The following is a 26,396-nucleotide window of genomic DNA, read 5'->3' on the forward strand; positions in this document are numbered from 1 at the left end:
TAACAAATCACATTGTTTTATATAAATCTTCTGTTCATTAAATATCTTTGATTTTTTCTTGTCTTAAACCAGCCTTCTCTGAGAGGAGGGCTCAGAAAAGACATTTCTGACATGTACTGGTCCAACATTGAACAAAACTCCGGCCACTTTCTTGAGGGAAGTTTTGAAACCTATGATGAGAGAAGTGGAATGAGAAGGCATTGGAAATGCCATTGTCTTCCTGCTTGTTCCTTTCTTCCTGCATTTACGGTAGTGAAACTTCAAGCTGGAGGTGATATTTCTGGGAGATACCTTCAACTTTGGAAAGCCTAGGTAAGGCCTAAAGAAAGGAAAGACAAAGTCTTGTTCTTTAGGCCAAGTACTGTTTTCTGCTTTTAGAAAGGATTTTTTAAAATATTTTCTTCTGTGTGGTCTAGCCCAGGTAATTAGAGTAAGAAGGCAAGCAAAGACATAGGACAGCAGCCTATTAGGAATTTTTTAGTGTACATTTTTAATTCCTTCTTTGTTCCCACTAAAGACTTCATGAACGTTTTTACCCTCAGTTCAGAAGATGTATGTGTGCAGTGTGTGTGTGTGTGTGTGTGTGTGTGTGAGATGACACAGTGGGTCAGTTCTCTCTTCCTGGGAAGGTTGGAGTTCCTTCAGAATGTAAGCATTGTGGTCATTGATAATTGGAAAGACTGGACATCTAGCCAAGGTGAAGAGGGTCTCCTAACAATTTCTGATAGCTAGAGATTCCCATCATAGATGTGCAGGTTCAAATAAGGTAAATTATTGGAAAGGGAATGAGAAATCTGGCAATATATTAGATATTAGCGAATTAATGACTTTTGTTTTGACGTAATTAGCTTTCTTCTAATTATATTTCCCCATCATTTTACCCCCTAAGTTTTGGTTATAAACCTTACATCTCTTTATATGCTGGAAAGCTTTCATAGAACTCTTTAAACTCTGGGTGTTTGGTAGATTCTTACATTACTGATGGTAATAGTTCTTGTAAAGAATATTCACTTACTTCCTTTATATTTCCTAACATTCTGTGCCATGAGAAAGTATCAGCACCATTTCTGCTACCAATTATGTACCACAACTAAAAATAATTTTGAGCAATTTCAGCTATTATCACATGTTTATTAAGAACCTAGTACAGATAACTACTGGCATCTAGTGTGTAGAGGCCGGAGATTCTGCTAAACGTCCTACAATGTATAGCCCCTCCAACAAAAAATAAAATGTTAATAATGTTCAGATAGAGAAATTTTTATCTAATGATATAGCAAATACTTGTGGCCAGTCTTCCATATTGCAGACATAGTGCTACGTGCTAGAGATAAGATGACCAACACAGCAGATAGATCTTTACCCTCACTGAAATATAGTCTACTTAGGAAGACACACATTTTTAAAATACTGCTAAAATCTACTAACTCCTTTTGCCAAGGGGGCTTATGAGCTGGGTTCTGGTATATAATATAATTGGTACCACAAGACTGGAAATAATTTAACTCACTATAGGATGGATTTTGCAAGTCCTGAATCCCTAAGTCTATTCACTTTTACATATGTGCTGAGTTTTTATGTGCAGCAGATTGAAAGAGGGTAAAACTCATGGTTTCCTTCTTTAGGAATCTCACAATATACTCATAGAGAGTGATGAATGTATACAAAATACTTGAAGAACAAAGCAACCGTATGTATTCATATAATGGAGGTATAGGGTTATTGAATTTTAATGCTAATCAAAGTAGCTTAACCCCTTGATATAACTTTGCTGGCTAAAGGGAAGAACTTTAGGCAATATAAAAATAACAAAGAGCATAAGAACACATTATTCATTTCTCCATGTTCTCAGATTGTTGTTCATGTTAATGCATTTATGCATAGTTTTAATTTAAATATGCAAGTAATTTTTTAATCTTGATTTTCTCCCATAAAAATCTGGTTTCTATTCTGTTGGACTATTCACATTTATTATTTTTAATAGCTTCACAAAATCCCATTGTTTTGATGGACCCTAATTTACATTGTCCCGGTTCTATTTTTACAGATGGCAAAACTGAAGCCACAGATATTGAATCGCTTAACCAAATAATAGTATAATTTTTTTTTTTTTTTTGAGATGGAGTCTCGCTCTGTCACCCAGGCTGGAGTGCATAATGTTTTAAAAATTGATAGTGTCCAATTGATAGTGTCCAGTGGTTTTAAAATGGATATATAATCAATATAAAGAAGTCTAAAGGTTATTTCTCACAGTTCTCTGGACTCCACAGGTGGAAAAGACAATGTGTGATTGCAGATTCCCAAGGGGTCCTGTTAAGGTCTCTCTCTGGTCAACCTTATCTTAATCATGGCTGTAGAGTGCCATGATAGTAAGTGATCTTTTATTCCCCATCCTGTCTTTAATTTGATAGACTTCCTGACTACTTCTTGTGTTGCATATGGAATATATCCATTTCTAAGAGATTTAAGCCTGTGGTTTGACATGTTATAACAAAAACTAATATTGCATAGAAGGACAATTAACAGGAGAAAGATGGTTAGTTTTCTTGTTAACATTCATTAATCTTGAAATCTAGTCATTTTTAGTCTGACAGTTTAACAGTAGGTGATTTTATATTTAAATATCATGAAATAATTGCTTTGTGTCATGTATTAAAGGTCAAAAAAAGGTATTGCTCTATAAAAACAGGATACTATCAAAGCTGAGAAAATTATCTTTAGTAAAATAAATTAGTAGACTATTAGGAAGGCAACTTTTGCACATTTTACTTACTATGAATGAAAGCTAGAAAAGGGATCTCTCAGGCAACAGGAGTAGAATTCTCATGGAGATAACAGGTAAAACTCTCACTTAGTGAAAATTGTATTTTTACCTACTAACAATCAGAATGTCTTTTAGTTAGAGAAGAAATGTCTATTTGACATTTATTGGTGATTTTTTGCAAAACTGTATTTAGGATATGTACTTAAGAAATGTGAGCACTACCATGAAACATTCATTTTTTATTTAGTCTTTTTCTACTTGAATTTTAAAAATGATACTTTCTATTTATTTTAAAATAATTTCTGTACAATTTTATATTTTCATTTACCAAGTACTTTGACAGAGATTTGTCCCAGTTATTTTAATAGCCCAGAGGTATGAGTCACTTTGTTCCCATCTTGCAGATGAGAAAACATACTCAGGGAGATTATGTAATACATTATATTCTAGATAACACAGCTAAGAAATGGCCCACATGTTCATTGAGGCTAAACCTTCTCACTCCAAAAGCTATGAAGGCTGAATTAGAATGCCTCAACCTGAAAAGGTCAAATTGATCATTGTTTAGTAGAATGACTCTACCTATGAACTCTTGGATTTCAATTTTTAAAGGAGTCTTAAAATTGAAATGTTCTGGCCTTATTTGTTAGCATTTTATTGTATTTAGATTTCAAAATGTTTGCCATGAGAAGTATTATGGTAATGCTATGCCCATTCTACTAATGAAATGCCAAAGGTACTCAATGAGGAAATTAAGATATGCACTAAAATCGAGGGACAACAATCTAGGAACAAAGATCTAGGAACAGCAAGCACTTGGTAAATATAGTCCTAGTGTCACTAGGCTGTTTATAAGAAGAATAATTTCTCTGATTATAAAATAAGGAAATTTCAGGTTTGGAGGGAAATTGTGTAGAAGAAGAAAGAAGAAAATAGAACTCACCTACATTTGTGCCACTGAGATAACTGTCTCTATATTTTAGCATCTTATTTCCCACTGTGTTCTATGGAAAAGTGGCCAAGGAAATATTAAAATAAAGCTTTTTAGAAATTGTCAACAAACGAAAAGAACATATCTCTTTACTGCAGAGGATCTCAGTTTAATATGCTAAGATGCATTGTGACTCTTCAAGAAAAGGAGATGACATGCAAGTTTGGGTATTACATATACAGGGTGGAGCAGAAGAAAGAGTTAGGATTCAAAGGGATTTGAAATGCAAGTTGGCAACAGTTAGGCTACATGAAATTTAAGGAAGTAATTTATGTTAATCCGATGAGCACAAAGACAGACACCTATCAATTGTGAAAAATAAGGATCATTTTTGGCCTTCTATGAAATTAGTGTTGAAGGTAACAGGCTTTGCTAAAATAATTGCCTAGTTTAAGCTTCACTCTGAAATATTATCCCCATTTTACAGATTATGAAACTGATGTTTGGAGTCAAAGTGCCCTCCTGGTGGATTACATTAGGAATAGTCTACTGGATAAATGAGGCAGAAAGATAAAAATATAAAATTCAGTAATCAGGGTATGATATATTTTCATAGTGAATTGGTTTTGCTTTACTGGTCAAGGTAATTTAATTATTTGCCTCATCTGAAAAGTTTCTAGCCTATCCTCATAATTCCACTTCTATGCTCAAATTTATCTAATTGTGTTTCTTCCTGTATCAGAATACAAACTAAGACTGCTGAGATTTAGGAAGTAAGGAGTGCTGTTTGGTAGCTGTTGATATACTGCTGAGGGATTTCCATCCAAAGCTCCTGCCCTGTGGTAGATACACAGCTCTCAGATAGAAACTAAATTATTTTCTTTATCATAGAGGGAATTAGGTTGCACTTTTGCAAATTCTGTTTGGGATTCTTTGAACTGAAGCAATCAAGCTTCCAAGAAATAGAAAGGAGCTTTATGGGCTAATAAGATGGAGGAAGCAGGGTTGCTGTCAGAGTTTTGGGGTTGCAGTTTGGCGCTTCCTACTAAACCTGAGACTCAAAGAAGCAAACTTGTAGGCCTAATTGTAGATGAAGCTTTTCACTGGCATCATTTGATTCGTTTAGAGACGTATTTTTCAGTGACATATTGGATCCTTCCTCTGCCAACTAGTGATAATGATGTTTAAAATCCTGTAGAGAATAACAGACATCTCTAGAGAAGTGATTCTTCTCTTCCAAAATGCCTTGCCTTCTGGAATAGTTGAAAAGAGTCATCATATTTCCTCTTCCTTTCTGTAAAACACAGACTATTCAAATTACAGCACCTAAGCTCATGCACTTGAACTTTACAAGTAGGCATTTGTTTTTTACTTTTATTTTACGTTGAAAACTTGGTCTTTTAAAATATTTTGTTTTACTTTCGAAATCCAGTTTAATTATTTTCAAGCAAGTGCAATAATAAAAGATTAACCTGATATTAGTAAGGACTTTTTTTTGTTTATTTTGTCTTTTGTTGTTGTTGTTTAGCCCTCGTACAACCTCTCTCTTTTAATGAAGATATTGTATTACAATAATGAAAATTTAGGAAAACAGAAAGGAAGAATCACTTATAGTTTAACTACCACAACAGCAAAGCTATTTTCACTTTTGCATATTCCCATCTGTTGGTTTCTTAGGGAAGCCAATAAATGGCATTCCTCTTCTCTGCCTAGGCTTTGAATAATTTGAGAATAAAACAAATGAGTGGCAGATGGAGCCAAAATATTACCTGTATTGCTAATTAAGCCTAGGTTGGAACATGTAGCTTATTATGAAAGCCAAATGGGTCTGCTAACTAAACCTTAGATATAGGCAGACTACCTGTCCACCCTCCCGTTTTCTCAATTGCAACCAGTAATGAACTAGGCCTGCTCTCAACAGTGAGGAAGATCAGACCCTGGGAGAGCACTGGAGACCAGCTGCTCCATTTGGCTTACTTGTTCCCAAGAGGAAGAAGGGTGCAGGTGGGCGACACATGCCTGGTTTACATTTTGCCAGAAACGATAGTCAAATAATTCATCCTACTTTCCTATTTCCAGCTCTCACCAAAAGCAGAATGAATTAATGGGCAGAGAAAGGCCAGAAGTTATATTAGTGTCCTGCCATAGGAGGAAAAATTTTTCAGGTGGAGATAACTTATTTCCCATTTACTTAAGCTTCATCTATTTTTTAAAGAGAAAATGAAACTCCTATAAACATTTTCATGAAAATAGTAGTCTCTGACTTTTAAATTATTTTTGGAGAGATTCTGAGAAATGAGACTTTGGAATATGAGTGCTTTTTGCTCCCTGGAAAATGTTAAGAAATTGCTTTTCTGATGGGTTATACAGATTACCTTGTTGTCAAATCCCTGGTTCATAAAGGAAAGTTTAAGCAGTGATTTAAAATTGCTCCTGACCTGGGCTCCAGTGGTAGTTATATTAGATCATGATTGTATCCAAAGTAACTACTCATCAACAGTTAACTAATGACCATTTTGTAATAACACTCTGGAGGTTGCGTGAGAAGGTTAAGGCAAAAAACCCTGGCCCCTGAAAGTTTTCAATTAATCAGAGGAATGAATATAATGCATAGAAAACTAGAGAGCCAATTATAATTATGAAATTGGGCCGTATATACCATCTAGTCTCAACACAGTTAATATTTATAAACACACAACACACAAGAGTGTATGTAATAAGGGTAACTTGAATTCTGTTAATTTATAGGAAAGGTAAATCATTTATCCTCTAGGCAGTGATAGTATAGTGGAGGAGATGAAAAGTAAATAGGCAATTATGATATAACTTGATAAGAAATAAGCACAGGCTTACAGTAGCACAACAGGAGCAGCATCTAACACATTCTTGGAGTACAAATGGAAACTCTGAGTAGAGGTTATAGCTAATGGAAACTTGAAATAAAATAAAGAAGTTACTAAGTGAAACAAGAGGAATGGGGCAAAGTAACAGCATGTGCATGGAGGTCCAGAAGAGAAAGATCAGGGGACATTCAGAAACTTGTAAATAGTTTAGGGTAGTTCCTAGTACAATGCCTGAAATATGGCCAGTGTTTATTAAAGTTACTCTGTATACATAAATGTCTTATTGAACTTTGAATTTGAGATTACAACCTTACATACCCATAAGTATATATAAAATTGGTTTATGACAGTGTGGAACTGGTGGCAGGGCAATGGAGTTATGGGGATTAGGGAGAGAAAAGATTGAGCACGTATTTGGGTAAGTTGAATATTCATTTTCATTTTGTATTGAATCACTACTTTATATGTAATTTTCTATTAAAAATAGAGCTAATAGAAAGTTAGATTTTAAAAGTTATTTTAAAGTATTTCATTAAAAGCAACTCAATTTTTTACGTCATTTCTTCTGTTTGTTTTTGTTATTGGCAAGGAATTCTAAAGAAGTCTGTAAATTTTTTTATGCTAAAGTTCTCTAAATTGGAAATTAGAGATCCATGCATTTAAATAATGCATTTTGCATGCATACAGTGCCCTTTACTTTTAAAGTATATTTTTGTTGATCATCTGTTGTTATGTGTTTATAATGATGCTGGCTTCCTTGTTAATTTATTTATTTAATGTAAATAGGTTAAGTCTATGTGATAATAATGGTTTGGTGAAGGTTTCTCATCGATTTCGTTATTTATTTAAACAATATGTATTTATAAAATACCTACTCTGTGTGCAGCATTATGTTAGGTACTATGGAGAATAAAAATAAACTCAGTATAAAATTCGGTACATTAAGATTCTGGTACAAATTAGAAATCTTTGACCTAGTAATTTCAGCTTGGGAACTCTCTCTTCAGTAAATAATTTTAAGTACAAAGGGCTTGGGAATAAAGTTATTTATAACCGAATTTTGTGTAAGGCCCTATAATTGTGATAACCTAAATGTTCAATAAGACAGGAATTATTAAATGAACTAGAAAATCTATTAGTGTAGGGATGGCAGTCATTATGTTGTTGCAAAGACTATAATAAGATAGCAAAGGCTGATGATGTAATGTCAGGTTTTAAAAATAAAATATAAAATTATATGCCTGAAATGGTTCAAATTATTCTGTAGAAAAGTTCAAAGTATGAAAACCAGAAAAAATGTACTAACTATCAACAGTAGATACAAAAATAGAATTTTGCAGTGGGGCTCTGATTGGTTATTTTCCTCCTTTATTTTCTAAAATATCTTCCATAAATACCTTACCACATTTTTATTTGAAGCATATGAATTTTAATTGACTTTGAGCTTATCTTTAAATTGTTTGGCAATCTAATTGGAGTGGTAAAACCTTTATATACAGAAAGGAATTTAAATATATCATACATGACAGATTTCTTATGAGAGTGTGGGCAATCCACTAACTTTATTTACTCTCCAACTTATTTATTAAAAAAAAAACAATAGCTACTACTTGTAAGTAACTTTTTGTGCCAAGCATTCTTCTTAGAGATTCACATGCCTTATTTAATCCTTTGTCAACTCCCACTCTGTTAGACTAGGTCATTTGTCAGAGAGCAAAGTCCTTTTCTTCCATTTACTAGCCATGTGATCTTCAGCAGATTAATTGACCCATTTTAAACCCTAGTTTTCACTAAAATGGAAAATTGGATGTTGCAAGAATTAAGATAATCTATGTAAAAACACTTAGTATAGTGCCTAGTACAAAGTAAATTCTGAATAAATATTAGCAACTTTTAAAACAACAACTAAGTTTGAAGTTCCCAGGGCTTCATCCTGTTTTCTCATTTCAAGCTATGCCTTTGGATACCTTATTTATTTTTATAGTTTTCGGTGCTATGAATATGCCAACAATTCTCAAACGTATACATCTAGCTGACATATGGATCTCTTTTGCGCTTCAAACCCATTCATGTATACTTGACATCACCTCTTGGTTGTCTCAAAGCTAATGTGTCTCCAATTACATTCCTTTTTTAACCCAACTTATTTTTTTTCCAATTTCAATAGATTTAGGGGTAAAAGTGATTTTGGTTACATGGATGAATTGCAGAGTGGTGAAATGTGGGCTTTTAGTATACCCGTCACTGGAATAGTGTACGTTGTACCCAATAGGTAATTTTTCATTTCTCCCCTCCTATCCGCCTCACTTCTGACTCTCCAATGTTCATTATACCACTCTGTGTGCCCCTGCTTTGCATCTGCTCATAGAGAGCTCGTCATCTTTCAGTTTTGTCCATGTTACTGAATGGTACCTCCATTTACTCAGATGCTTATGTCAAAAACAGAGAGTTCTTCCTTTCTCTTCCCTATCCCTAACTCCTTGTACTCAGTTTATCTCTAAGTGTCATTGGTTTTACATCCGAATGTACAGCTGAATATCCATTCATTTTCCCCCAGCTTAATCACCACTGCTGTACTGCAAAATCAGCATCATCTTTTATTGAAACCATGTATTTCCAAATCTGACTTCATTTCCTGTATTATCCCTCTCTAAAACATTTTCTATGTGGAAGCCCATAGTGTGCTTTTAAAATACAAAGCCTTTTTTTGCCACTCCCCTGCTCAAATCTCTCTGATGCCCTTTTAATCCTCACAACAACTCTATTAAATTGACATGCCTTTTCCTTTGTATTTTTAGATGAGTAAAATAAGGTTAAGAGTCAAAGTACCATGCTTGATATATTGCTTTAGTGACAGTGAATCAGATAGGCTGATGAAGCAGAAACTTGGAATGTAAAATCCAGCAATAAAGAGGCACTTATTTTCATAAGTATCTCCTCACCAGTGTCAATAAAATCTAATCAGTTGCCACATCCCAAAGGAGTCTGGCTCTTTTTATATCTTACAGTATCACTGCTTCTACATTGCTATTATACCCGTGAAGGCTATTTAAACCCTCCAAGTTCTTCATAAAGATATATTTAGTTTTGGCAAGGTAATATTAATTAGAAGCAATTAAGAAATACTGGTGAAAGGAAAATGAAATTAGGGGATCCAGAATTTCTTGGATAATTGGACCCCTGTTCCCCCTGCCTATTCCCTAGAGACCCCAAACTATATGTTATGAAGTTGAGAGGCAATATAATGTAATAGTTAAGAAAACAAACCAGCTCCACCTATTACTAATTGGAAAATGGTGTGGAATTTTTTAAAAAATCCTTTTTCTCTTAGTTTCCTCATCTATAAAATAGGGATAATACTAGTACCTCCTTCATGGTACTAACTAGGTTTTAGTTGCTGTATTTAGAACTTTATACATTCCTCTTGGTGAATTTGTATGGTAAAAGGAATGATCCAATCAAGAATGAAAAGTGATGATTAAACAAATCAACATAGGTAAATACTACTTCTGGCAGTAGTACTTCTATACTTTCTGAGAGAGAAAGGCCATATGTTTGCTTCTAAACAGTTGTCAGTTACAAGATCGATGGTGTCTATAACAGAGTGAGGTTATAAAAGTTCACAAGGCAGAGCAGTAATTGTGGGATGTGTTGAATAAACTTTAGCTGGAAGTATCTGTTAGTGGCTACTCATATTATAAAATTTTCCTCACGACTGTAATCCCAGCACTTTGGGAGGCTGAGGTGGGTGGATCATGAGGTCAGGAGATCAAGACTAAACTGGCTAACACGGTGAAACCCCGTCTCCACTAAAAATACAAAAAATTAGCCGGGCGTAGTGGCAGGCGCCTGTAGTCCCAGCTACTGGGGAGGCTAAGGCAGGAGAATGGCGTGAACCCGGGAGGTGGAGCTTGCAGTGAGCCGAGATTGCGCCACTGCACTCCAGCCTGGGCGACAGAGCCAGACTCTGACTCAAAAAAAAAAAAAAAAAAAAAAAAAAAAAAAAAAAATTTCCTCCACAGAAAACCTCACTCTCTGGTCACTGGCTGAAATGGTATTTTGGCAAGATCATTCATTTTGTTGCAGAATTATCACCATGCCATGAGTAGATATTCTAGTTTTATCTTTACATAGTCAGATGTGACTTATATTTCAGTTTTGTGGTAAGCGTAACATAATATTACATGGTACGGTGGGTAACTAAAGAAGTATTTGTGTTGCTTTAGAGTCATATGCATTTGTTTGGATTACTTCATTGTGTTTTGAATTGAGCATGCTACAAGAAGTGGTTAAAAATTATGTTAACATTGACTTCTCCAGGAGAATTCAGCAATTCTTTTCATCCTTGGTAGGTTTAAAGGGGAAAATGCAACCCAAGGTTTGAGAATTAATTTACAATAGGGTTATAATTTGTGATCTTTTGTGGAACTGTCTCAGAAAGTGCATACTGAATAAGTTACAGAGCATATTTGAATTTGGGATCTATAGCAAAATTTTGCCATTGAATCCAGATTCAACTTCTTCTCCCCTTTGTTAGGCTCTCCCCCAGATGATGTTCTCTCCATCTTCCAAAGGAGACAATTCACAAAGGCATAGTTCTTATGTTGTGAATTACTAAGGACGGCCAATGTGAATTAGACAATATCTATGGAAATTCATTCATTCAACAAAATTTAATGAATTTAATGAGTGTTACCAAGTTGCAGACATTGTGCTAGATATTGAAGATACAAAGTCAAATAAGAAGTGATATATACCATCAAGGAGCTCATAGTGTATCGATAAAATGAGAGAGTACGGTGATGAGGAGGCCCACAAGTTTGTACTTTTTTTTTTTTCCATTTTTGAACTTTCTCTTATGTAACTTGTTTCTTGTGCTAATTCAAACATTGTCCCCACCATCATGGTTAACGTTAATATAGTACTGTTTTGCAGAAACCATGCTTAGGGCTTTATTATGTACATGACTTATTTAATATATATAATAACTCTATGAGATAGGTGTTACTAATATCCTTCTTGTACAGATGAGGAAACCATGGCTCAGAAATGCCAAGTAACCTACTTAAGCTTATACAACTAGGGAATGGTGGGAAAATAAATGAAAGCCTGAGACTTTGCTCATAATAACTATGCTATATTGCCTCACATTTGGATATAACTAGTGAAGAAGTATTTCAGCATTTGGCCTGGACTGATCAACTACCTAAACTGGATATAAGATATCATGGTGAGTTTTGAGAGATGGCAAACTTTGGGGAATTAAGACATTTGGGTAGAACTTGTTTAGAGATGAATTTGGGCCTTTGGCAGTGGTTACTGAATGTCTCTAAAGTTGGAGGGGGAGTAGGACCAATTACTAGGAAGAAGAAAAATTCTTCTTACTAAGATCCTTTGTGTGAATAAACCAAAAGCTGACTGGAGGCAAAGCAGAAATTCCAAAAATTTAGGATAAACAACGTCTGACTACTTACTAGAATGTAAAATGACTAAGTAATTTAAAATCTCTTTAGATGTGATCTTAAAAGAATGACAATGCAGACAAAAGGGGAAAAAGTTATGTAAATATATACCTATTCTTATTTTTTACAGTAATTTTATGGAAGTAACAAATATTGTCAAATTTCATATAATCTCCAGGAGTTCCAGGTACACTGAGAAAAAAAGGTATTTTAAAAATTGTATCATTGGAAAGCTCTGATGTTTGAACTTACAGAACACACTGGACCATAATTTTGTTTTCTAACCATATGTGGTGTCTAATTTAATTGTACATTGTCCAGGCAGATGCTACAGCCTTCATTCAACCTGGAACTTACTGGACATAAGTGGCCACTTTATAGAAATTCTTCACGTAGTAGTTTTCTTTAAATTTTTACTTCATGAAGACATTCCTCTTGATGTATTAGAAAACTATTTTAAGTTGATTAAAGCAATACTTGAAAGTAACACTGTCCTCAAAGAATAATTTGTTGAATTTTTTTAGTTGGAGGGGGGATATAATGCTAGAATGATCCATAAGTGGAAGCACGATAAGTGAAAGACATGTGGGAGTGAATCCTAATTGTCACTTCTATGTAAATATCTCAGTAACCTCAGTTGCCCCATCTTTAAACGGAGTATTTCTCACAAGGTTGTTGTGAGGCTTGAAAGAAATGATCTTTATGAATGCAGGTACTCAGTTCAGAGATGAATTGTCAGCAATTACTATTATGCTATTTAAGTAAAATATTTTTTCTGTCAAAATGTTGTATTCTATGAAAAAAAATTGGGGTTAAGTGACATCACAAAAATTATCTCAAGGAACTTCAAAAAAAGACAAGATCGATTATTGTATCTGTAGTTTCTGAATGATCAATATATATCACTTCTGATTTTTGTGAGAAAGAGAGATCGTTATTCCCCTCTCAGATATAGTTGACAGCTAGTGTAGTTTCTCAGCCTGTTTCAAATGTGAACTGAATCATGAGGTCTAGAATCATCATACCCCATGAACATTCATGTCCTTGAGTTGACTTCTTTGTCATTCATATGCAGGCTCTACACAAAATATTTACATGCATTGGTTTCATCTTTCACAGGCAAGTAAGGGGACCCAGATTCCTATTTGGAGGGGTTTAAATCAGAGCTCAGAGGTTTTGTTTCACGTATGTTTGCTGTCTGAGAACCTGGGTTGACTCATTAACCAGATTATTTCCAATATGCCACATACTCAGACATGACCCATATTATTGTTTGATATTTTAAGATCTATTAGGTATTCATACAGAGATGTACAGTCTGTAATAAAAAATAAGGTAAACATGCCTTATTTTAGAAACTGTCTCTTCCCACCCCTACATTTAGGTTAAGATTCTCATATTCTTTGAACTGAATTAAAGTTACTTTTCTAAACTGCTTTTCTGCTTTTGTAAGGAATAGATGAACTTCAAGTAAGTGCAAAAAAACCCACCACATTTTAATTTTAACTGTAAAGAGAGGGTTTACATTTTAAGATAACACTCCGGTTAATTTTTTCTAGATGCAGTGTTCAGATAATATTTGTAATAATAACGCCTAATACTAACAATTCTGTGCTGTCATTATACTCTCCTGAGGATATGCTCATATTTATATATCTTTTCTGAAATACTGCTATAGCATTCAACAATGTCTACTCCATTAAATTTAAGTCAGTTTTCATACCATTATCTAATACCTACAACCCTTTGAGTTAGGCATTATAATCCTCAACTTAAAAAGGAAGAAACTAAGTCTCAGAGAAATTTGAAGTTTTGCTGGGTGGCCAAATAAGTGATGGAGCCAGGATTCAAATCCAGGTCTGCCTAACTACAAAGCCTATACATTTTCCACCACATCAAGATTCTGGAGACTGTGACAATATGATGTTTTGGGATGTATAATTGCTTATCTAGTGAACTCAGGGTAGCAAAGACCAGGAGTTGAAAACATGTGGATGCATACTAAAACTATTGCTCAGGTGAGTTGATGGATTGTACCACAAATCTTTTCTCCTAGCTGTAAAGCAATGCTAACAGCCTTCAGAGGAGCTGGCAGGCATGCACCACTGTGCCTTCAGCCATTAATATATTAAGAAATTTTTGAGTGTTTATCACATTCCAGAGACTAATCTAAGTCCTGGGGATACTTCTGAGAACAAACAGAGAAAAATCCTTGTGGAGTTTACGTTATTGCAGTCTTTCTCTCAAGCTATGTCAGTACTTGTAACTGATCAGCACTCCCTCCTCCCCAGAAAATGAAGAGCCTTGATACATCCTTTTCATAGATTGCTGCCGGGCGCGGTGGCTCACGCTTGTAATCCCAGCACTTTGGGAGGCCGAGGCGGGCGGATCACGAGGTCAGGAGATCCAGACCACGGTGAAACCACGTCTCTACAAAAAAAAAAAAAAAAAAAAAAAAATTAGCCGGGCGTGGTGGCGGGTGCCTGTAGTCCCAGCTACTCGGAGAGGCTGAGGCAGGAGAATGGCGTGAACCCGGGAGGCGGAGCTTGCAGTGAGCCGAGATCGCGCCACTGCACTCCAGCCTGGGTGACAGAGCGAGACTCCGTCTCAAAAAAAAAAAAAAAAAAATAGATTGCTGATCCCTGTTGTAGATAGTCAGAACAGAAAATGAAGCCAAAATAGAACTGCTGTTTTATATAAGCCATGTAAAGATCAAAGAATGCTACTTCAACAAATTTTTAAGAAAGATATTGTGCTGTACACAGAGTAGGCACAACATACTCTCTGAATAAACGAATGAATGAATAATAAATGCATAGTAATATTTATAGAGCTAGTTTTATGTAATGAAAACTGTACAAGTTTGTTTTTATAGTTGTTACTGGTTATTACAGGCATTTGTTTTTCTCTGTTTATGCTATATGATTGGACTCTATAGAAACATTTTATTTCTACATGTAGTCTCAATTGATGAAATAATTTTAAAATTATCAATAGTTTTTATTTGATTCACTGTGCTACATAGTATGTTAAGTACTTCTCTTTATTGAGACCATGTGTTAGGCATAATCCAGTGTTGAAGATGTGGCAGGGAACAGACAGATGAAATCCCGCCTACATTCTCTGGGAGTGGGAGATGGGGAGAAAGAAAAACAAAAAACAAATAAAGAAAATATGTAGTGTGACTGCTAAAGAGAAAAATAAAGAGGGAGAGTTATGAAGTGCTTGGAAAAGTAATTTTAAGTGGTATAATCAATAAAAAGCCTCTCATAAGGTAACATTTGAACAAAAACCTGAAGAAGGTAAGAGATTATCCTTGTGGATATCAGGGAAAAGAAAATTCCAGGCAGATGGATAACATTTTGAGGTAGGCACTATGCTTTTCTTCCATTTTATGCATAATGAAGCTAAGACTAAGTAATTTGCTTCTGGTGTACAAATAGAAAATGACAAATAGTATTTAAACCCATGCTCTATACACCTAACTTTTTATTTGGAAACCTTTTTTATTCTCAAAAAAAGCAAGAAAAAGCTGAAGTAGAGTGAGAAGTCTGCTTTAAGATAGTTAACTCTACACATATTTAGAACTAAACATATTCAGAAGCCAAATAATGCATGATGGGTGGGTGGGGGTTATCATAACTCAAGATAAGCATGTTTCTTTTTAGCTTAATCAAAGCTAACAAAGGCAGTAGCCTCATCAGGCCCAGCCAAAGTTTTTATGATGATCATCATTTTGGGGTTTGCAGGCCTTCACTCATTTTCTAGAGATAACTATGTAAATTGCTAAAGATAGTATTTGGGTGGGCTGGTTGGTTTGTACCTGATATGGTTTGGCTCTGTATCCCCATCAAAATCTCATTGTGAACTGTAATACCCACATGTCAAAAGAGGGACTTGGTGGAAGGTGACTGGATCATGGGGGTGGTTTCAAGATAGCGAGGGAGTTGTCATGAGATCTGATGGTTTTAAAAGTAGGAGTTTTTCCTTCTCTCTCACCTTTTGCCTGCCGCCATGTAAGACGTGCCTTGCTTTCCCTTCACCTTCTGCCATGATTGTAAGTTTTCTGAAACCTCTCCAGCCATGTGGAACTGTGAATCAATTAAACCTCTTTTGTTTCTAAATTACCTAGTCTCAGGTATTCTTTATAGCAGTTTGAAACACATAAATACAGTGCCATTTTTAAAGAAATAGTGCTATCTCAAGGGGTGAGTGGTAAGTTTCCCATTTCCATCTTCTATCTGCTGTTTCAATCTGAACACATTTGTAAGAGTTCAATCTGATAGAAACAACATCACTCAGGCTGGCCAAGTATTCTAGACAGATTAGGTCAAAAGATTGTCTGACTGCTGGCCATTGGCTGAAACACCAGACAAAGCCACAGGGACAGGATTATAGGAAGAAATAGAAATTCCAACATTACAAACTGACCTCTGTATTTTGTGAGGGACAAAAAAAGAAAATATCATATCAAAAGAGTGCCTTCTGTTATTATTTATCTAGTGGCTGGCACATTGAGGTTGAGATTTTGGCATATGGCCTAGAATTTTACCTTAATTCAAATACAGATGCTTCAATAAATGTAGAATCTCAATGATAATAAGCAGGAAACTCAGGAAAATGAATGGATAAACAGAAAAAGAATCATCAAGGATACCAAAAATGGTATTTCTGATATAGCTGGGAAGTGGGAGTACATTACTCCTCCATGCACTGTAAGGGCAAAAGGTTACCACAGGATCGCCCTGAAACTAGAGTCTCAGCAAAGGGGAAGCACAGGGTACAGAATGTGAGGAGGGTCAGAAAAAATATTAATGTCTTTTTATTCATTGTTTCCCTACTTGCTCAAGCCTTGACTCTGAAGTTTTCCTGAAAAACTACTCTCAGTTCTTATACGGGAGAAAAAAGGAATTCTGTTCAGCCTCGACTTCTTTCTCCTTGGCATCCTTTGACTCTTATTTCTCCTGTTACTTCACGTTGGCTTACCATTCTCATTGACCCTATTTTTATTTGGTAATCAGGCTCTATGCTGACATAGGATCTGAAAACTCTAGAAGATTTTGCTTTGGATAGTCATTTCCAGCTCTATGCCTACAACCAAGAACATCTAGGCCAGGTGCTGTGGCTCAAGCCTGTAATCCCAGCACTTTGGAGGCCGAGGCAGGCGGATCACGAGATCAGGAGAGAGACCATCCCAGCTAACATGGTGAAACCCCATCTCTACTAAAAATTAAAAAAAAAATTAGCCGGGTGTGGTGGCAGGTGCCTGTGGTCCCAGCTACTCAGGAGGCTGAGGCAGGAGAATGGCGTGAACCTGGGAAGTGGAGCTTGCAGTGAGCCAAAATCGCGCCACTACACTCTAGCCTGGGTGACAGAGCAAGACTCCAACTAAAAAAAAAAAAAAAAAAAAAAAATCGAATATGTCTCAGGGCAATACTAGCTGGACCCCATGGTTCTTGCATTTTCCTGGAGAAAGAACAGTGAACCCCCAAAGTCCTTCACATCAATTAGACTAACGCCTGTAAAGACTAAATCTCTCATGAAATTAGTATTCCAATTGTATGCCACTGTAAAAAGTTTTATTTTTTTTAACAAAAATTCTTTCACATATCTAACGATGAAGAAAAAATAGATCATAATATTCCAGTGGAATTAATACATCATCTGAACATCAGATAGTCATGGAGGATTGCTTTAAATATACTTATTTGCCATGTATTCATCCTTCAAGCAAAATATTTCAAATGGTTTTCCCCTCTGTTTCTATATTAGATATTTAAGAACTGGAACTCAGAGTGATTAAATGACATTGCCAAGGTCAAACAATTATGAATCTGAGTAGAGCTCACTGGAGGACTTTTCTACTCTACTGTGCTGTGAATCCCTGAAAGGGTGACTTTCCAGTTGCCACTGGGTTTAAGGACAGCACAAAAAAACAAGCAATACTGTTGCCAGTTGGCAATGTGATAAAGCTCAAAATGCCTTGCTTGAACCATATAAAATGTTTTTGAAATTAAGTTCAAATTTTTATAAAGTGGATTTCTATTTTTTTATCCTTACCAGATGCTTGTATGATTTTTTTTTTTTTTTTTTGCTAGGATATATTGTTTGAAATGCAGTAAGGAGCACATGCTAGCCTTTATTTCTGGGGCACAAGTCTCTGACTAGGAATAATTTCCAAGGGATATTCTCTATAGTTTGAGCACAGTCTTCAAATAACATTTTTTAATGGATTACTTGCCTTCCTCATTTGAAAAGATTAATATTTAAATAAGCTGGATTTTTTACAGTAATAAAATTACTAGCTTCAACTCTTTATTTTATAATCTTATTCACAGTTCAGAACCACAGACGAAAAACAGTTATTTTTTATCTGTTGGGAACTTTTTACACCAAAGCACATATAAATAATATTTCATTCATTTTGTTGGCTTTTCATTTTGCAAGATTGAGTATGATTTGTTTTTCACTTGGCATGCAATGTATAAAGTTTAGGACGTTTTCTTGTCTCACTTATTGGCATGTTTGGTAGGACATGTGGTAACAGATGCTTTTAATGAATTAGAAATAGCCTGTAAGAAGTTTGAACAAGAGTAGGCTTTTGAGGCGTCTCTACCATTGCTCTCTGAATCCCAGTCATTTCTTGGTACAATTCATTAACAGAGGCTTCCTTCCTCTGACTTTCACTTAGTAAGTTGCACATTGTGTAGTCTTCATCCAATTTTTCCTTTCTGCTTTGTTTTCTCTAAACACACTTTTAAACCTATCCAATTAGGTGGTTAAAACTAGAAATGATAGGCTATAATTTATTTCTTATCACTGAAATGGATAACCAATAATAATGATTCTGACGAAATGAGTATTAGAATTTCATGCCTTTGTAAAAATATATTTGAACTTTAGAACAGACCACCTTTCACTTACCAAATTATAAAGAGGGAAAAATAGAAACATCCTGTTACATTGATTAAAATAATATATTATCTGACCATCAAATACTGACTCATTAAAGATTGCTTTAAAATTACATTGTTATTTGCCATATATTCATTCTCAAACAGGATATTTCAAATGAATTTTCATTTTTTAGAACTTATAACTTGGCGGATAGGACACTCATTTGTAAAAATTGTTTATAATGCTTCTCTCTGGATAGGCAAGGGTAAATATTCAACTTCATAAAGCATGGAAGGCAAACAATGTTTGAAAGAAAACAACTGATGGATTGAAAACTTTAAAATGAAATTGAAAGATTCTTCTGTACAATCACCTGGATTATTGTTGGGACAGTAATGAATAAATACGGTATGAAAGCTCTACTTCAACATTGATAAACTTGAGGGAAATTACAGAAATTGCATTTTATTTTTTGAAATATGTATGGTGGCCAGGCATGGTGGTTCATGCCTATAATCCCAGTGCTTTGGGAAGCTGGGGTGGGCAGATCACTTTAGGTCAGGAGTTCAAGACCAGGCAGGCCAACATAGTGAAACCCCACCTCTCCTGAAAATACAAAAAAAAAAAAAAAAAAAAAGCCAGTTGTCAGGGTACACACCTGTAGCCCCAGCCACTCAGGAGGCTAAGGCAGGAGAATCGCTTGAACCCAGGAGGCTGAGGGTGCAGTGAGCCAAGATAGTGCTACTGCACTCCACTCAGGTGACAAAGCAAGTCTCCATCTCAAAAATAAATAAATAAATATTTATGACTACAAGGTTTGCTTCAAGTAGCTCTCAGAAGTTAACACAGAGACTCCAATTCTACATTATTTTAGTGAAACAAACATTGGATTGTAAAGGGAGTGAAATAATAGTAAACAGTTGATAGAGGAGTGTGGTCTTATTTAATTTTTGAAGACCACTGGTTTAAATATGATTATTTAAAAAAAGGAAAGATGGTCTACAGTTGATTGAGATATGTGGTGGGATTCCTACATTATTATGAAGAATGAAAGGAATATTTAAGAAGAATATAACAAGAGCAAGGAAGCAGAAAAAAGAAAGGACCAAAACCAAACATATAAAAGTAAGTATAGTATGAGAAAAAAACATCATATATGTTGTCAAAATTAATATGAGTGGGATGAGTATCATATGAAAAGACAGGCTCTCAAATTAGTCTAAAAATAAATTTCAGCTATACACTGCTTAGAAATAAATATACCTAAAACCAATGACAGATCATTTTTAAACAAAAGTGTAGGTGAATAATGTATCAGGAAATAGCAAACTAATTGAAAGAAGAAGAGGGACTAGTACTATCTGGTTAATTTGATTTCAAGGTCAAAGGAAAAACAGAAGCAAAACAAAATAATGAAGAGCCCCAAAGAAACAAAAAGGGTTAGCCATTGAAAATGAAATGACACTTCTTTTTAAAATAGACCCTATATAAAAAAACAAAAGCTGAAATCATAGATTACTCTGAGATCAATAAAAAAATAGAACATTTCATCTAGAAACGTATGTAATATACTCATGTAACAAACCTGCACATGTACCTCCTGAATCTAAAATAAAATTTAAAAGATTTTAAAAAAGAAACTTATGGGTACAGCTAAAAGTACATTCAGAGGAAATTGCAGATGTACATGCTTTTATTATCAAAAATAAAAATTGAAAATAAAATTGTCTTAAACGGAAGAAAATAAAAAAGGAACAATAAAATGAATCAAAAGACACTAGACAGAAATTAAGTATCAATATGAGGTGAGATTAATGCAAGAGAAAATAAAAGTCACCAAGTACATTTTAAAGTATAAATAATACCAAAAATTTCATGATTACATATGGATTATAAAGATAAAACATTTGATGAAAGTTGGCAGCCATTTCTGATTTAATTTATTGTAAAATAGGAGTAAAGGGAACTTTCTTCCTATGATAAAGGCTATTTACTTGAATGCAACAGTAAACAATAACAGTACAACTTTTAAAGCATGAATAACAAAATCAGAAAACACAATTTGATCACTGCTTGTACTCTTACTGTTTTGAAGATTCTAACTAATGCAAGCCATAATAGCATAAGCAGTATAACTTTTTAATAAAACAGTAGAAAATTTAGCATTATATGTAGGTGACACTATAGAAAAAGCAATTCCAAGAAAAGCGAAGTAATACTCTAAGAAGTTAGTGAGTCAGCTGGATAAAAGAGTCAATAGTCAGCAGAAATTCAATATACTCCATTTACTGACTTAGCGAACCTATGTCAAATAACAACCAAAACCCACAAAACAAAACCCTTTAACCTCTCTGAGTCACCCATGAGTGCGTCTTTAAAAAGGATCAAATGAAAAGATAAATATTGACAAAAGTAAAACTTTAGCTGAATTTAATTTAAAGGAGTTTAATTGAGCAATGAACTATTTGCGAAGTGGGCAGCCTTCCCAGCTAGGGTAGACTCCAGTGCAGTCAATTGGTGGAAGGTTTATGGACAGAAGAAGGAAAGTGACATATATAAAACGGAAGTGAGGTACAGGAACAACTGGATTGGTTACAGCTTGCTCTTTGCCTTTTTTAAGGTCAGGAGTTCGAGACCAGCCTGGCCAACATGCTGAAACCCCATCTCTACTAAAAATAGACACACACACTCACACACACACACACACACACGCCATTCATAGGGGCATAGGCCTGTAAGCCAAGCTACATGGGAGGCTGAGGCAGGAGAATCACTTGAAGGAGTAAAGGAGACTTTCAGTTCAGAGAGTTGGCTACATTTAATTGGCCAAAACTCAGTGATTGGGGGAAGTGTAGGCTATGGTCTGTTTACACCTCCACTTGTTATAGTTCATAATGTACAGAAAAACCTTTGGGCTGAATTTAAGATAGGTAAGGAGGCAGCTTTAGGCTAAACTTGATTTAACAGTCTATGTCACCTGCACTGTTCCCCACACATTGGAGGGGCCTAATACTGATAGCTGTACTCTCTTTTCTGGTATTTGCTAGCACTGAGACTTCTTAATTATATATTTAGGCAACTTTATTTTGTTTAAAAATTTCCCTAATGATTTTAATAGACAACTGTTATGTTAGCGCCCAGATAAAACCTTAGGGGTTGGAACACTCTTCTCCATGTTGTACCTCCTAATCATCAGTGAAGACATGTGGATGCATGGAGAGTCCTGTATTGTTACCTACATCAGTGAATGGGCACTGGTTCATTCAGCTTTCAAATTACCTGTCACTTTAACAGACATTACAAGAGTTCTGGCTTTAGCCATGGCAGTTTACATTGTTTCATCTATATGGAGTTATTCCAAAATTGTTTGGTCTTTTCAAAAAAAAAAAAGAGTGTAACTCGATGAATTCCAGTTATTCTAAGCTTCTTTTCCTAGTAAATGTTTATTTCTCTAATAAATCAGAACTTATTGCAACTAACTGCTTTGTGCTTTCATATACCACCCCCCCCCAAGAATTTTGAAAGCTTTTAGCAAATACTAATGTATTTGCTTCCCTTAGTAAGTTGAAAGGGTAAATATTGATACTTTCATATTACATTATGAGGGCAGCTGCAGACTGTCTGGAGCGGCCACTGAGAAGACGCCAGCTGCAGCGGGATAGGCACAGCTGGGGCTGCGCACTCCACAGAGCCAGTTGGAGCCAGGAACAGGCAGGAGCCCAGCCCTTTTCAGAGTTGGAGGGGTGGGGGCCTCCCCCTCCTGGGTGCAACTGTGCAGCCACCCAGCAGTGACCTGGGTTTCCCTGTGCTTTCAGGGGCTGGGAAGTGTCCCTCTCTAATCCTGGCCCCCACAGGCTCTGAAGTGCCTGCCCCCACTGTCTGGCCTCTCCCTGCTCCTGGTGCCCACTCTGATTTTAGAGCAAAGTTGAGGCTGAGCCTGGGCACTGTAGCGATCCAGCTGGATGTGCGTGCACTTAGGGCAGGGCTGACAGGCCAGCCCTCTGCCCCCTCAGCCCCTCTCTGGACTTTGGGTGCCCATGAGCATGGGAGGGAGGCTGAGGGGGCGCTGAGGTGGCTCGATGTGGGCCTGCAGGCTCTGTGGACGACATGATCAATGGCAGCAGGAAGCAGACAGGCTCCTGGGCAGAAAGGGGCAGGTTCCCGGTGAAGCCTCACCTCCAAGTCAAGAACGGCCTGAAACATGGGGGCCAGGCTGTCAGTTCTGGGTAGAGTCCGTGGCTTACAGTGAGAACTTATTGTGCTTTTTCCGGACCCACGCATGCCTGCCCATGGCCCGATCCGCACACGCTTCCTCCCATCTGAAGCCCATGAAAACCCCGGACTCAGTCAGACTCAGCCAGACTCACAGAGACCTCGGGGTCCAGCTGTGGGAAAGAACTATCCAATTCGGTTGCCTTTGTCTCGTCAGGACAACCTGCCTGCGGAAAGGAGCCACCCACTGTGGATCCCTCTTCACTGACAGCTGGATACTCCTCAGGACAACTTGCCTGCAGAAAGAAGCTACCCACTTCGGCTCTTCTGAGAGCTGTTCTGTCTCTTGATGAAGCTGTTCTGTCTCCTCTCCGCCTTGGTCACCCTCAAATTATCCATGTACCTCATTCTTCCAGGATGTGGACAAGAACTTAGGACCTGCCAAATGGTGGGACTGAAAGAGCTGCAACACGAACAGGGCTGAAACACCCCCCTCCTCCGCTTACCACGTTATGGGTGATGAGAAGGACAGAAGAGCTGCAGCCCTTCAGGGATCCCAGACCTAGGGGCTCCCCAAGCCAGGGCTGTGACACCCTCTTTGGGGTTCTTTGGTTCCTGATGTCTCCAAGCTTCCCAGTGCCACTGTGTTCCCCTTATCCAGATGCAGGTGCCTGCAGCTGAAGCCGTTTGTGGTACATTTGGTCCAGCCACAACCTTGCAGGGAGCTGGCACTTGTGCTGGTGCCTGGAGTTGTCTGCCTTGCCACAGCAGCTAGCATGCCTGGCTGTGCACAGTGGCCGGACCCCATGCTATTTCTCTCATACACTCTTTGCCACTCCATGCCTGGCTTCCCCTTGGCAGGTGTGAGATGCAGGCCAGTAGCGTGAGCCAAGCGCAGCCTGCCAGGCCAAGTGGGTGGAACGAGCCCTGTGGGCACGAGCAATACTCAGGCAGAAGGCGCTGCTTGCCACAGAGGTTTCTGGCTGGCAAATCGACATCCCAAGGGTCCCGTGACAATTATAGCCCCTGCTTCTGGATAAAGAGTAAAGAAAAGGAAAAAAAAAATCAAATAACCCAATCTCCAGACGTTGCTAGTGTTAACTTATTGACAAATTCTTTCTGATGTATGTGTATATCATATGTGTATTTAACAGTTTTATATCTTAGTTCTTTGCTAAATGTACTTTCAGCAAAAAAAAAAGACCACACTGTATATGCTACTTTACAACTTTTCACTTCTTTTAAATATATAATGAGCTTCTGTCTAACTTAATAGTTCTGCTTTCTTTTAGCGACTGACACCTATTATTTTATAATACGGACAAACTGTAATTTGCTCAACCATTTATCTATTAATAAGCATTTGTGTTATTTATAATCCTTTGTTATTAGAAACAGTATTGTATTGGGCATCCTTAGACTTACAGCTCTGTACTCATAGGCAAATATTTCAGTAAAACAAATTTGTAAGAGTGAAATTGTAAGGTGAAAGAATATGCTTATTTTCTTTCTTTCTTTCTTTTTTTTTTTTTGAGACAGAGTCTCGCTCTGTTGCCCAGGCTGGAGTGCAGTGGCATGATCTCAGCTCATTGTAAGCTCTGCCTCCCGGGTTCACGCCATTCTCCTGCCTCAGCCTCCTGAGTAACTGGGACTACAGGCGCCTGCCACCACGCCCGGCTAATTTTTTGTATTTTTAGTAGAGACGGGGTTTCACCGTGCTAGCCAGGATGGTCTCAATCTCCTGACCTTGTGACCCTCCTGCTTCGGCCTCCCAAAGTGCTGGGATTACAGGTGTGAGCTACTGCGCCCGGCCGAAAGAATATGCTTATTTTAAATATTAAAATATTTATATAGATTGCCCTTCAATAAAGCTTTAACGATGTATATTCCCAACAAAATTCTGTGAAAGTTTTTATTTCTACACATTTCTCAGAACATTAGATAGTACTAACATGCTTTTAATATTGCTGTTGTATGAAAAAGTCTTCGTATTTTAATTTACGTATCTTCCTTATGACTGAGGTTGGGATTTGCAATTTCTTTACTATGAAATTTCTGTTCATGTTCTTTGCTTTTTTAAATTACCATTTTCTAGTATGTTCTTTACTTTTCAGTTTGCAGAACTGTTCATATTTAAGAACCTTTTGGCTACTATAACTTTGATGAGTATTTTCTTCCAGTTTATTGTTTGTATTTTGGCTTATTTTTTGCTGCCTTTTGTTTGAAAATTTTAACTTTCTTATATTCAAATATGTAAATTTTATTTCTTCTTGGCTTCTGATTTTTGAATTAGGTTTCAGAAGATCTTCTGTACCATCAAGGTTATAAAAATAACTTCAAAATTTTTTTGAAAATCTTTATTGTCTTATGTACATTTAGACCACTAAGCTACTTGAAATTTATTTTGAATATAATGTGAAGAGGGTCTCTAACTTTATGTACTAACAAATAGATAATCATATGTATCTAAAACATTTATTATCTTTTGCACTCTAAAGTAGAATGTTATGTTTATCATATACTGAGTTCTAATACATATTCAAATCTATTTTTAATCTCTGTTCCACTGATATACTCTTTTACCATACTAGTTTAATTAAGATAGTGTTTAAGTAAGGTTTAGTATCTGAATAGATAAAACCTCCTTATTGCCAACTTTTACAGAATATCTCTGCAATTACCAGACAGTTATTCTTCTAGTGAATTTTAGAATGATTTTCTCCAACATTTTTTGCAATTCTAATTAAAATTGCATTAACTTTATATATTAAATTGGGATGACAGGCATTTTAATTATATTAAGTAATCCTGTATAAGAACATGATATATGCTGACATCTTTTGTGTCTTTCAATAAAGTTGTATCATTTGTTTAGAAGAACTAAATTTCCCAAATTGTGTCAAAGTGGTTTGGTCTAAATTACAACCATTAGCATCTACTAATATATGAAGCTGCACTTGGCTATTGTGTCTAACATTTCATCGAGGAAAGTCAGACTCCAACAATACTTCTTTATGGTAACAGTTCTGGTCAGAGCCTGAGGCCAGATGTCAACAGTATTGCGCATTCTGAATTGAAGCATCAATATGAAGAAATTTGTTTATTGTCCTCTGTGTTAAATAAATTTGCTAGCATTCCCTATGTACTCAAATATACATAAATGCAGTGCTATCATGGTATGATGAGTGTATGTATCTGTGTTCTTGCGAGACACAATGGAAAATTTATCTACAATTACAGAATATGTTAAATTTAAAAATGCTTCTCCGTGGTCATTCATTCACAAC

General features: G+C 36.2%; 2 protein-coding genes across 11 annotated transcripts in view; both read left to right on the top strand.

Annotated features, from left to right (window-relative positions):
• The window catches only part of DLG2 (discs large MAGUK scaffold protein 2), a 2,190,999-nt gene that overhangs the window by 586,249 nt on the left and 1,578,354 nt on the right, over positions 1-26,396 (top strand). The window lies entirely within an intron of this gene.
• On the top strand, positions 22,241-24,310 carry LOC105739472. The gene has a single exon (XM_012505561.2). The coding sequence runs from the start codon at positions 22,977-22,979 to the stop codon at positions 23,457-23,459; it is 483 nt and encodes a 160-aa protein (XP_012361015.2). The 5' UTR covers positions 22,241-22,976; the 3' UTR covers positions 23,460-24,310.

The sequence above is a fragment of the Nomascus leucogenys genome, chromosome 15, assembly GCF_006542625.1.
Source record: "Nomascus leucogenys isolate Asia chromosome 15, Asia_NLE_v1, whole genome shotgun sequence".
Taxonomy (NCBI): Eukaryota; Metazoa; Chordata; class Mammalia; order Primates; family Hylobatidae; genus Nomascus; species Nomascus leucogenys.

Excerpts from the sequence above, each read along its gene's own strand:
- LOC105739472 (XM_012505561.2), top strand. The coding sequence starts at position 22,977 with ATGTGGGCCTGCAGGCTCTGTGGACGACATGATCAATGGCAGCAGGAA.